The sequence below is a fragment of the Bombyx mandarina genome, chromosome 01, assembly GCF_030267445.1.
Source record: "Bombyx mandarina strain Sakado chromosome 01, ASM3026744v2".
NCBI lineage: Eukaryota > Metazoa > Arthropoda > Insecta > Lepidoptera > Bombycidae > Bombyx > Bombyx mandarina.
The window spans coordinates 7311062-7325443 of NC_143208.1; the positions used below are offsets into that span (position 1 = coordinate 7311062).

General features: G+C 34.5%; 1 protein-coding gene across 1 annotated transcript; it reads left to right on the top strand.

Annotated features, from left to right (window-relative positions):
- Nucleotides 1–2338: 2338 nt before the first annotated feature.
- On the top strand, nucleotides 2339–10742 carry LOC114244540 (UDP-N-acetylglucosamine--peptide N-acetylglucosaminyltransferase 110 kDa subunit). The gene is made up of 7 exons (XM_028176394.2): nucleotides 2339–3240; nucleotides 6441–6835; nucleotides 7313–8550; nucleotides 8624–8915; nucleotides 8987–9167; nucleotides 9308–9412; nucleotides 9997–10742. The coding sequence occupies exons 1-7, from the start codon at nucleotides 3122–3124 to the stop codon at nucleotides 10154–10156; spliced, it is 2490 nt and encodes an 829-aa protein (XP_028032195.2). The 5' UTR covers nucleotides 2339–3121; the 3' UTR covers nucleotides 10157–10742.
- The last annotated feature ends 3640 nt before the right edge of the window (nucleotides 10743–14382 follow it).

Consider the following 14382-nt stretch of genomic DNA (forward strand, 5'->3'; position numbering starts at 1 on the left):
ACTATTATAATAATTTTCAGAGTCGTTAATCAATAATATTATTCGTCTTAAATAGAAAAGTTTTACTATCGCTGTTATTATAGCGTATGTAAGAAACTGTTTTAAAATTCATTGTTCTTTAATTTAAAGACGTATTGGTTCGCGTAAAGGGTTACATTTCATTGTATCAATTTATTCTATTTATTAAGAACTATAACATTTATCACATTTAGAATATTTTTTTAATAAACCGTGGGTTGCTATACTTAGCTAAACGAATAAATTGAAATTATGATATAAATATTATGGACTAAAAATATTGAATAATCTACCAATGCTCTTAAAAACAAATTTAATTAAAGACTACGCGTCTTTGTTTTCAGTTAAGATTAAAACTTGTTTTGAACAATTTTTAATTACAAAGTTTAGTATACGCCTATTAATCCTCTTAACAATATTATTACTAGAGAGGAAAGATGATGAAGCGTCACACGTACAATGTACTTAATAATAAATATAGTTACATATCTTATTAATTTCTTAATGATATTGATACCTAATATTCCTATATAAAGATGAACTATTTTTAATAAATTCATAATGAGAAACCCTGTGCCGTATATAATTTTATCTCAATAACACGGATGATTAACACAGTAAGCGAACAAATATACACAGATACTAATACATTCCCTCCATGGTGTTTCCCGAGCGCTATGACATATCCTTCTTCAAACGAAGCTTGTGGAGAGTACTTAACGGTAGGCAGCGGCTTGGCTCTGCCCCTGGCATTGCTAAAGTCCATGGGCGACGGGAACCACTCACCATCAGGCGGGCCGTATGCATGCCTACACGGACAATAACAAAAAAACCTTTCGAAATCATAGAGACGCGTTACTCGCGATCTCAGTGGAAACAATCAAGAATAAAACTACAAAAATCACTTTTAAAATATTGATCTAAACTTGGACGGTGTCCAAGGCGACAAAACTGGAATATCGGTAAAATCATACGAAGTTCTAGTCTACTATATTACGTGTTTAGATTCAAATATCGATGAATACCTTTTACGAAGAAGACCTTCTAGGTTATGATAAATTGGTTTTCTTTTTTCTATTAATTGATTAATTGAGTGAAGTTTTGTATTACTAAGTGGAGTCTGCGATCTGTTTAGTTATAAGGATGGATAGAAAAATCAGATTATCGCATTGTATAAAAGTTGTCAAATCATTCCATTCACAACGCGATTATCTTGAAATGAGTAGGTTAGTACATACAGAAGCAACCACTATAAATCACTATTTTGTTTCGAGAAATTAAAGTATTCATGAACTCAACTACTGAATATTAGGTACTTTGTAGGGATCAATAAATATCTAAATTATTCATGGAATCTTTTAGTATAATGTTTTATCAAATGTATAATAACATTTATTGCAAAATATTAAGCTCAGTTATATTTTTTAGAATCCACTCGCAGAAGAAGCCAAAATAGAAAACCGTAACACCAAATAGGAAAGCACGCTTCGGAATGCATTTGAAACAAAACATGCGGACACTAATAAACATATTACGTCACTTCCGTTGCAACTAGACCAAAACTAGAACAGTATATTTGTTAGTTAATTAAATTTAGAACTAAATTTTGTATGCATGCTGTATGCTGTGTCGTTGATTGCAATCGATTAGGTATATAGTGTGAATTCGGCTTCATTGAGTTTCCACGCGCTGTAGCGATCGTTCCAATTATGAGTATGCGGATGGTAAGCCACGTCACATAGGTGCATTAAAAGCCGGGTCCTTGGCAATGCTTCTTGAATTTAATTATAACTAGTCTCGTATCTGTCAAAATCGTATGGAAGTTGGCAAGTGACCGACGAGAGTTGTGGCTAAAATTAGAATATAACATTGAAAATTTCGTTGTCACACTTTCGTATGATCATTTTTTTTTAAGTTTACCTACTCTATTGGTTCAACTTTGTGTTAAGAAACCGGCTATATTATAAATATGAGACGATATTCAAAAAAGTGTGTATTGAATCGAAAAAAAAGAGTTTATAATACCGAATAAGATTTAAAAGTTTCGGTAGCTGCGTAATAATGAATTGATTAATAATTAATCGATACATCAAATTGTCGTTCGTTCAATGACTCATGAAGAAATGACAGTGAATTCATATTACCATTACAAAAGTGCCTATATCACTAATTGAATATTAATAATAATAAAACTTTAATATTTTTGGTCATTTATACAAACGGTACATAAATGAGTTTAATGTTGTCGATTAACCGATTTATTTGTTTACGATACGAATTCCATACACATGGCATTGCCAGTTGCAGCTAAAAAGTTTTTGCCACTTTTTGAGCGTGTTACGACAGGAGGAGTGAAATCGCGTCAGCTTCCAGCGGGAAAGCCCGGCGGCAGTCGCGTCAAGATTCCGCCGCGTCGGCACGCCGCGGTCGCCGCTGCTCGCTTCTCCCGCCGCAAATCAATATTACCGTATTTACCGTGATCCCTAACGTACACACTTTATTACAAGTAAACATTTTACGATCGCTTAAAAAGTTTTATTGCTCCGCGCTTGACTTCGCTACTGCATTTTGCCGCATCCCTGTTGACTTCGAGACGGCTTATCGGCGCGATGTAAAGTCGCAATGTAAACAATCGCCGCGAAAATAAACTCCCGTAACAGCTGATACTTTGCGAGAGCGGCTGATCGTTTCGTGAATAACATTCGGTCTTTTGCACAACAATACGTTATAATAAAACGGATTCGTAGATAAAATTCTACGATTCCAGAATAAAACGAGAAATCAAGAGTCGCGTTTGATTTAATTTTAAATCGAAACTACGTTGATGAAACCCAGAGCGGTGTTTCGAAATTTTATGAGCGGCGATTTGGTGACGCATAGGTAAATGTCGGGATTGTATGGAGTTGGTAATAGATCGACTGCGTTTTGAGCGCTTAGCGGTCGGTGCTGCGAAGGCCGGGTCTTACGTCGAGGCGGCATCGTTGTTCGGGGGACATTGGTGAGGTGCGCGGGCGCGGCGTCACGCAACCGGCTCGCCATGTCTCCCGCGTCTATCCGTCAGTGTTCAGTTAAACCCTGCACGCGTTGAGGACATGCCTGCGTTATGGATTATCAATGCATCGTCGTCTACACCGTCATCAATATCGCTCCACCGCGTCTTACAGCTCAAGCCTCCGAATTCTCAAACGGCTGTGTCAGCTGGTTCAAGAATAAAATTAAAAAGTGAGTTTTAAACAATCCTAGCTCTCTAAAAGCTTAAAATAAAATTTACTCGGAAATTTTTTATTTTATTCAATTCGCTAGAAATTTATTTATAATTACAATTCAACCAAATATTTTTGTTCTTAATAACTCGTATGTCTACCTTAATAAATTTGCATGAATTTCAATGTTACTGGCTACATTTATAAAATCTATTGAAAAACTCGATTTGATAAAGATGTAAAATAAAATAATATTTTTACGGCATAACAACTGAAACTGAAACGAAAACACATCTTAGTTTCCGCTCTACTCAGCTCTGTAATTTCCTCTGACAAATGGCACATTCGCAATCTGTCGCCTTTACGTTGCATTGCATTTTCACGAAACAAAACTTTTAATACAACTTTTTAACTCTTGAACATATCAAATCAATACGATATTTAGCCGAAGCGTATTTGAAATCTGATTCTGGCCAGTGCGTATTCAAAATAAAAATAAGACCTAACAATCCAACAGCGATTATTTAAATATACATATTTGTTTTCTTGTACATAATAATTGGAGACGTATAAAATCTCAAATGTTTTAAAAAAAACTTACAATTAATAAGTCTTAATTAATTTATATAATCACAAACCTTATAAGACTTTGGATGAGACTTAACAGCGCTTGAAGCCTGTTCTTAATACTGTGTACAATGAGAACAATTAGTTACACGCGGTGATCGTTAGCAGAAGGCTACCCCGACCCTCAAAACTCATTGACAAAAGAAGCACTAACCTAACATATGGCTCATAGTTTTATTACAAGCATTTTGTCAACAGACCACGTCATTATATTAAGACGGGTGGCGTAGTAACGATCTTATAAAATGAAATCATCGTCGATCTTATTCGACGTCCACGAACGTTATTAACTTAATTGAATTGTATTTAACCTCAACGTAAGAGGAAGCTTTATCAAAACGTGAACATTTTTCGGGAAAGGCTGCCGGGACGAAGGGTTATTCGTTTTCATTAACAGTCTCGTTTTAATTAAATACCCTTTTACACCGTATGTAATTATAGCATAAGTTGCACGAAAGCTTTTAACTTGTGGGCCTCAGGGAATTTTGAATAAAAACAAAAGTCACACAAATCAACTGCTGTGCGTTGTATTCTAAATATGCATGAGCATATAGAATGGAATTAAAGAGTGCCTTATCACTATGTAAATTGGAATGGATCGGTATTTCTGACCACTCCATTACTGCTGAAATTTAGATGAATTTTATATTTAATTACTAGCTGATCCGCCAGATTTCGTAGTGCCTCTAGTATAAATAAAATACCTAAACTTTTGTATAAAATAACCGGCCGGGGATACATCAAACGGAAAACAAAATTGTTATTTTTATTTAAATCCGAGCATTTTCATATTTATCTACCATTAAAAACCTTCTCTGGACTTCCACAAATATTTCAAGTCCAAAATTAGTCAAATCGGTCCAGCCGTTCTCGAGTTTTAGTGAGACTAACGAACAGCACAAAAAGATAGATAAATAATAATAAAATCATTTAATGCCTTTCAGACAGATTTAGAATATGACGGGTTAAACGAATATAAATTTTAATATAAAAGAAAAGAGAAAAAAAAGGGAAAAGGAAAAAAAAGGTGGCATAACTACAGCAAAGTGGGTACATGGAACAACTCTGATTTTCAATCACCCCTGTTCTCCTTTGGTTTGTTGTGGTTATTATATTATTATCATAATTAAAATGAATTAAGCGGCTTAATCTCGCATTCTTCAAATTGTCATTATATTATTTCTGACGTTTCAAAAGTTTTATAGTTTTTGGGGCCAGCGACGGCTTCACGAAATTTAAAGTTGTATAATTAATTAAAAAAATAATGTTTAATTAGTTAAAAAATTGTTTTAATTTTAAGGGTAGAACAACGGTTGTTCTATCTCACGGAAAGAAACATTTTGTGTGACGCGACTTGACCCGTTAGACTACAAGTTTTTCTGTACATTTAAAAAATATAATTTATTATTTCAACTAAAATTAATGAGTCTTTAAAATCGATAAATATCTTTAACAGTTTTTTATTGCTTATACAGGTTAGCGAGCTCATGTTCTTATTTGATGGATACCGAAGCCCTTAAAAATTACATTCAGAATGCTACGACTTGTCTTGAGACATGAGGTATAACTCTCAATCATTGGTAGGTCTCACTTTTCAACAACGTATTAAAAGCTCACACGCGTACCGTAGCACGCGTACAATACAATACATACTTACAATACGTTCTAATACAAAGTAAATATTGTACATTAGGTATTGTAATTCTTATAAAATTTTAAGTATGTATAGTTACTAACTAAAAAACTTTACAGTTTTCGTAGTCACGAACGTCAAAAACCAGTTTGTTCAGTAATTTATCCATCCAATAGGTTTATTTAATGACAATGAACGTTTCAAGGGCTCTCGTCTTTTTATAAACCCGAGCTCGTGGTCTATATTAACTACTCGTTCGATAAACGCGTAAAACAACGTTATTTCGAACAATATTGAATTTATCGATAACTGTTAGTACACACGTGGGTAGCGAAGCACTAATAATTGAACGCAGCGAGCTACTACGAGTATATTTGACATTTTTTTGTCATCATTAAGCGGTTTTGTGTATTAAAATAAATCGTCGGATTTTAAATTAGTAATGAGTACATAATTGAGTTCTTTTAGTTGCGAGAAATTTTAATACGATTGTTTATATGTACATTCTGATTTGCCTCTGGAAACAGTTAGACTAAACGATGTCTATTACCCACGAATGGTAGACCATTTCGGATAATGTACAGTATTCTACGTCAGTGATTTCGTTTATAGTTTTTTTTTCTGCTTATGTCTTAAAAGCCATAGTGTTTATATTCACTAAAAGTAACCAAATAAACACCTCTTTCTCTGTATACAATGTACTACAAGTTTATATTTTTTTTACAAAAAGTACACATCGCGTGATTTTGATTTGATAACTCGCGAAACGGCTTTGCCTAGAACATTAATCCTGTCGTACTGTAATATTTGTATACCAGAAAATATTAAAATATCCAAAGATCAATAAACCATTTGCAAATTATACGGATGAACCAACCACGTGCAATAGCTCATATTACATTTTTTTTTTTAAATAATGGATTTTTCAAAAGCTGATAAGTTTATTTTTATATTCACAGAGCTCTTGCAGTGTATCTTCATTCTCTGAAATTAAATCCAAGCAACGGAATCGTGCACGGTAACTTAGCGTGTCTCTATTACAAACAAGGCTTCATAGACCTAGCCATCGATACATACAAGCGCGCTATAGAACTACAGCCTGACTTTCCGGACGCGTACTGCAATCTAGCTAATGCACTCAAAGAGAAGGGCCTTGTGACCGAAGCAGAGGAGTGCTATTTCAAAGCACTAAGTCTATGTCCCACACATGTAGATACACTCAACAATCTTGGCAACGTCAAAAGGGAACAAGGGAAAATTGATGAAGCTACAAATTTATACATGAAAGCCTTGGAGGTGTTCCCTAATTTTGCGGCAACTCATAGCAATTTGGCATCCCTTTTACAGCAACAAGGTATGTTCTTAAGAATCTAATTTGAGTTTAACTCAGAAGGCAGCCCGTGTTATACATAGTTTCATATTGATTAAATGAATCAAATATTTTTATCATCATACTCGATTGTAGAAACACGAATGAAATATAAGGTAAATTACATAATATTTTATTTGAGTAAAAAACGGCTACTGAGCTCATAGCTTACCTGATTTTAATCGGTTATTATAGCTCGTTGACAATATGGATGCCACTTTGAGATCTAAAGGTGAAGTGTCACTTTGCATTAATACAACGGTGAATTGAGTTTTAAAGCTCATTCATATTAATGCTTTGTAGTAGAAGAAGACAGGTTAAAAGGTAGCCACGCATACAAGCTTCAAACATGCTCTAATTGCTAAATATAAGTAATATAAATTATTTCTTATGTTTTTTTTCTGTTTATTCGGTTTTATTTATAATTTTTATTGATGCATTAATAATATATTTGCTTTACAGGTAAACTACATCAGGCTCTATTTCACTATAAACAGGCTATCGGTATACAACCTAAGTTCGCAGATGCTTACAGTAATATGGGTAACACTCTTAGAGAGCTGCAAGACATGACGGGAGCACTTGCATGTTTCAAAAAAGCTATCGAAATCAATCCTACATTTTCTGATGCACATTGCAATTTAGCCAGCATTTACAAAGATACTGGCAACATCAAAGAAGCTATTGAGTCATACAAAAACGCTCTGTATTTTAAACCTGATTTTCCCGATGCTTATTGCAATTTAGCGCACTGTTTACAAATTGTTTGCAACTGGGATGACTACTACGAACGAATGCATAATATTATAGAAATAGTCAATAAACAATTAAAAATGGATAAACTTTCTTCTGTGCATCCACACCATTCCATTTTATATCCACTTACGAATGAAGCCAGGCGAGAAATTGCCACTCGACATGCAAATTTGTATATAGACAAACTTCATTTTTTGCAAAATACTGTCACGTTTCAACACCCCAAAGTTATGGAAGGTCGATTACGAATTGGTTACGTAAGCAGTGATTTCGGTAATCATCCAACCTCACATTTAATGCAGTCCATTCCGGGTAGCCATGATCGTTCCAAAGTGGAAATTTTTTGTTATGCACTCAACGCTGATGATGGTACAACATTCCGTAGAAAAATAGTTGAAGAATCTGAAAATTTTATCGATTTATCTTGTATCCCTTGCAATATGGAAGCGGCCACAAGAATCCACAGAGATGGTATCCATATCTTAATTAACATGAACGGTTATACAAAGGGAGCTAGAAACGAAATTTTTGCTTTAAAACCAGCGCCTATTCAGGTTATGTGGTTGGGATATCCGGGGACAAGTGGAGCGGGCTACATAGATTATATGATAACTGATGAAGTCTCCGCACCTTTGTCGTTATCAGAAGATTTTAGTGAAAAATTTGCATATATGCCGCATACTTATTTTGTTGGTGATCACAAAAAAATGTTTCCTCACTTAAAAACGAAGTACAAGGTACTGATTGATAATAATTCGATAGCTCATGAAAATGTAGCACTGATTAATTCGTCTGAATTTATTAATATTGATGAAGTTTTTAACGTAAGATGTGATAAGACAATTGAATCCTTCGAAAATCTCGAAGAAATTGAATTTATGATAAGAAAAGTAAACATTCCGAATTATGTACTCGATACAACAATTAATCCTAAGCAAGAAAAGGTAACTTTTTAAAATTTGCTTTCAGCTTTGTGAGGTACCGTAAATCGTAATTTATCCATTATATGTATTACAGGTCTTAGTCAACGGTACTGTCATTGATAATGGTATATCAATAAATTATTCCAGTAAGAGAGTTGCATCCGGTGAAGTTTCTTTTGAAAACATTGTTTTTACGTCCAGAAAGCAGTACGGCTTACCTGAAGATGCAGTTGTTTTTTGCAATTTCAATCAGCTATACAAAATAGATCCAAGAATAATGGAATCTTGGGTAACTATTCTGAAACTGGTCCCTAATAGCGTACTGTGGTTGTTAAGTTTTCCTGCTGCTGGAGAACCTAATATTCAGAAATATGGGCTAAATTTAGGTAAAGACTCCCAAACAGAATGTAAAAATAACTAGCGAATGGACATTCTTACATAACTATTTCACATTTAGGTTTAACACCAGGACGTATTATTTTCTCTAAAATTGCTTGTAAAGAAGAACACGTAAGACGTGGACAGTTAGCAGACATCTGCTTAGATACACCACTTTGCAACGGCCACACAACGACGATGGACATCCTCTGGACTGGCACTCCAGTGGTTACTCTGCCCGGAGATACGCTCGCTTCAAGGTATTCGTAAAATGTTTAACATAAACTCAGATAAACATAGGCAGTTCACTTCACAAAATAAAATGATAAATCAAAATTTGTTTAGTGCGGTGCGTAACGTAAGCCTCAAGTTTATTATTGTTTACGTTTCATAATTTCAGAGTTGCTGCATCCCAGCTAACAGCACTTCATTGTACGGAGCTCATTGCTAAAAATAGAAAGCATTACGAAGATATAGCCATCAAATTAGGAACTGATTCTGCATAGTAAGCGTTTTTTGTGGATAACTGAAATTGAAACTAGTAGTAACAAAAACATTGTTTTAACTACTTATTATTTTCAAGACATACTGCTATTTAAGTGGCGGTTAAGCTATAGACTTTCTTATTATAGATCTTGATAGAGCTTGAGATCGATATTTTAATTCTATACAAAATAACCTTCTCTTGTGACATCTTGTGAGTCCTCACGGGTAGGTACCACACCCCGCCTATTTCTGCCGTGAAGCAGTAATGCGTTTCGGTTTGAAGGGTGAGGCAGTTGTAACTATACTTGAGACCTTAGAACTTATATCTCAAAGTGGGTGGCGCATCTACGTCATAGATATCTATGGGCTCCAGTAACCACTTAACATCAGGTGGGCTGTGAGTTCGTCCAAACATCAAAGCAAAACAAAAAAAATATTGTAATAATATTTTTGTAAAGCTTTTTTTGTAGCTTTTATTTAAATGACTCTGTCTATGCATAGTGTTTAACATTGTGCATTTCGAATTACTTTAAAGTACAAAATATTTAATAGACTCCGGGTATCCAGTTCGTGAAACTAAATTTAAAACTTTGTCTTTCACAGCCGGCGATATATTCGTGCGAAAGTTTCGAAAGCTCGTTTAGAAAGCACGTTGTTTGACTGCGAGCATTATGCAAGAGGCTTGGAGAGCCTTTACTCTAAAATGTGGGAACTATATCAAAGAGGAGACAAGCCTGACCACATCGCTGTTTCTTCGAAGTGATTTATAATTTTAATTAGTTGTTAGATACATTTAATTCGGTAATTAAAAAAAATATTTGAACATTATTTTTATTTAAAAATAATTTTAGAATTTTCTCATTCATTTTCGAAGAGTTGGGGTGTTTTTATTTCAAAAGTATTGATATTAGGTTGGGTTCCTTGATTGATAACTATTTATCGAAAATTAAACATAACTAAGCAATCCGCGTGACATCCCATTATTCTGCAGTTCAAAAATAGAATAGAATACAAAATACAATATAAAACTATTACAACATTATTTGTATGCGGTAATGAAACCGTCACTGTAAATTTGGATTCTTGACGCGAAAATATAAATGGAATTGGATACACTTTCATTAAATGCTGTGTCCGTATTTGCTGCGGCTTTTGCCAGTAGCAGCTAGCGTTGTAATCTAGGTTCATATTAATAGATGTTTCAATTATTTAATCTCACGCAACCCGACTGGATAGTGCTTACTGTGGTCTATCCGTGCATGCAAATAAGTTGAATATATACTTAAATTGTGTTATTATTATTCCTGATAATAAAATGACGTTGATAAGAGTAAACTAAATGTATTCGACATTTGTGTTTTAATTTTTGACCTATTACTTTAATTGTGGTTTTAATTTAATGAATTCACTCAATTGTGAAATGTTAGTTATTATTGCGAGCGTACTTCATGTTGAATAAATACTGTTAGTAGAGAATACGAAATGAGTTTTTGGACAGATTTACGAGGCATGTGCTGCACCGCCATGTGTTGAATGTACTATTTAGGTTTTTGTATTTGTCGAGGTTGTTTTAATTAATCTACAGCCTGGGAACATTGATAGTGGTTCTCAAGAGCTATAACTATTTGCTATCAGCACTGCTACAGCTATTTGCTATCTGGTAGATGGGGAAGGGGTCGACCGAAGAAGACACGGATAGAGTGTGTGAATGACGTTATGAGAGAGAGAGAGAGAGGAGTGAGTATTGAGACAACGATTGATAGAATAGAATGGAAGAGAAAAATTAGCTATGCCGATCCCACTTAGTGGGATAAGGTAGAGAAAAAGAAGATTGCTGTGAATTTAATTTCTCTCCGCAATATTTCCTAATCGCTACGCTTCGTTATCCTTCCATAAAGGAGGTTAAATAGTAATTCTTTAGTTATAGTATTTTTTTTGGGTTTCGCGAATCATACATACACTTAAAACTACAAGACCCTAACTGTAATTGAGATTATGGTTGGCGCTTATCTAACTAACAGCTGGAATCCTCCTATCGCGAACACGAACAACCAAGTCAAAGAAACAGCTACGCTTCAAGATACTGTTAGATCGTTTTGGTATGAAATGAAACGAAACTCTAGAAATATTTATTATGGAAAAATAGACGGTGGTTGTTGTTAGCTCACTATTTGAAAGTTAACCAATAGCATCGAAAATAACATAATAATAATTAAAAAAAAAAACAGGAGATTAATCCGTAAAAGCAGTTATAGTACACCCAAGCATTTCTGAATTCTACGGGTGACGATAACCATTCACCGTCTGTTCTGATATCGAAAACAATAGAAATACACTATCTCTTTTTGATTCCTACATTAGAATTGAAACACATCGATCGAACTGTGGAAATAGTTACTGAATCGATCGAGTCCTATCTTGCACCACACGCTCAACATTGAATACTGCTAACGGGTCACTGTCAAAACGGACGTCGATGCGTCTTTATCTACACGCTAACAGCGCTTTGGATCGAATCGTTTCGCTATTCTACGACTAGAAATCGTAGCTAGCGTGATTCAATTATATACGTTTCAAAATGATTTTTAAAAACTATACTTTTTACTTACGTATAATGGATTCAACACAATTAGAACATTTAAAATCAATTTGCGACTGAAGTGTAACCACAATAACAGTAACTTCTCTTGCCCATTTGTTTAGATAAAGAGAAACAATGCAAAATATACAAGTTTTCTTTGTATTTCTTTCTGTTGCACTGAAAAAAATCACAATTTGATAACCAATAGCAATATCAAAAATGATGACATTAAAATGTTTAAAATACACACCTTGAGACCCTTTTTCCATGGATGTTTTCAATGGATAAGCAAAAGCATGGGATAGGAAATCGTGCAAAATAGATATAAATACTGCATTCAGCCTTCCAAAAAAAAAAAAAAACATGGAGGAAAGCAGCGACCTCCCCCAAGAAAGAAGAGAAGAAGAATAAAGAAGAAAAGAAGAGGAGAAGGTGAAGAAAAAGAAAAGTTCTACCTACCACTACCTCAAGTCTGCATTAGACCAGCCTGCAGCGCATCACCCCTGCCTCATTAGGCAGGGAGATTTAGTCCGGGCAGAGGGGTTTCCCCGAGGCCCGCTCCGTGCCCCTGCAAGCGGATACGACGACCCTCCTTCCATATTGGTAGTGGGCGCGCTGACCTTACACAGTGTAGCATTTTGAAGTTCCCCAATTATCACAACCGCAATAAAAATATTATAAAAGCAACGAAATCACTATTTTATATTTACGATCGATACGTTGTACGCGAAATTTACCAGACGTATGGCACAACATGTGGCAACTGTACAATAATTAAAGCGACCTTTGATGTTGAATCCAGCCGATCGTTGATATGCTGAACAAGATTGATTTCCGAACGTAATTGCACCAGTTGCTGAAACTGTTAGGCTTTAGCTATATATAGATCGTGCGTTTTGTTTGTTCGTTAAGGAATAAAATATCTTAATATCATTTAAGTATCAAAAATTCTGGCGTAAAAAAAATATATAATAATATATTTTAATTTCGCGAGCATTGCGATCTCATTGTTTTTCATCTTCGCCTTATAATATATATAATATTATAGCATTATCCCATATTCGGGATTAGGGCCAACCATCACATTAATTCTTTTCATTTTCGACGTCTGTCGTGGCCTAACGGATAAGACGTCCGATGTATTCGTGTTGAGCGATGCACCGGTGTTCGAATCTCAGGCGGGAATAAATTTTTCTAATGAAATACGTACTCAATAAATGTTCTCGATTGACTTCCACGGTGAAGGAATTACATCGTGTAATAAAAATGAAACCCGCAAAATTATAATTTGCGTAATTACTGGTGGTAGGACCTCTTGTGAGTCCGCGCGGGTGGGTACCACCACCCTGCCTATTTCTGCTGAGAAGCAGTAATGTGCTTCGGTTTGAAAGGTGGGGCAGCCGTTGTAACTATACTTGAGTGAGACCTTAGAACTTATATCTCACGGTGGGTGGCGCATTTACGTTGTGGATGTCTATGGGCTCCAGTAACAACTTAACACCAGGTGGGCTGTAAGCTCGTCCGCCCATCTAAGCAATAAAAAAATAAATAAAAAAGCACTGAAACGCCGAAAAAAGAGCATGTGCTTTTGTTGTACTACTTATAAATTAAATTGTTATTTTAATATTTTATTATTTCTATAGTCTTATTAACAGCTATTTACACGCTCTGTATTTTACTGATTCAGACATACTTGTTACGAAACAATAATTATGATTGCTATAGGTATATATGTATGTACATTAAATAAAGGGATCAATCGGAATCCCAAATAGTTCTAATTTATTGATAATTCTATCACAATAATTAAATAACACTTCTAATGAAATAATAATATTAGTAGAGGTCCCGCATTAGTCGAAATTCGACTATAATTAATTGGACTTGTAAGTTTGTACACTATTATTTTGTATATTTTATACTTTGCCAAGACTACACTATAAAAATATTAACAAACACAAACAATATTTAATCTATTCTCAATTTGACAACAGACATCAAGAACAAAAGTTTGACAATAAATAGTATGCATGCGTGTGTGTGTCAAATACATGGTATGTAGTGTGTGTAATGTTTTCTTTATTGATTTAATGTATCTTTTATGCATTATTTCAAAAAAATATTAGCATTGTGCACTTCTTCTCTATATTCTCTATAAGTGTGGAAAATTTCATACTCCTCCGTCCGCGCAATTTTCGTAAAAAGCGATACAAAGTTTTTGCTTCACGTATTAATATATAGATACTCAATGCGTGCGTATATATTATAATTGTTTTAATATTACATTCAATGATTACATAAAATCGTTGGGGCTGACAAGTTTTGACAGTTTGTGTTATCATATCAGAAAATCAACCGTACCATTGCCTTCCATTTTCATACTTTAACGGCCTCTCTAAAAGATTTTG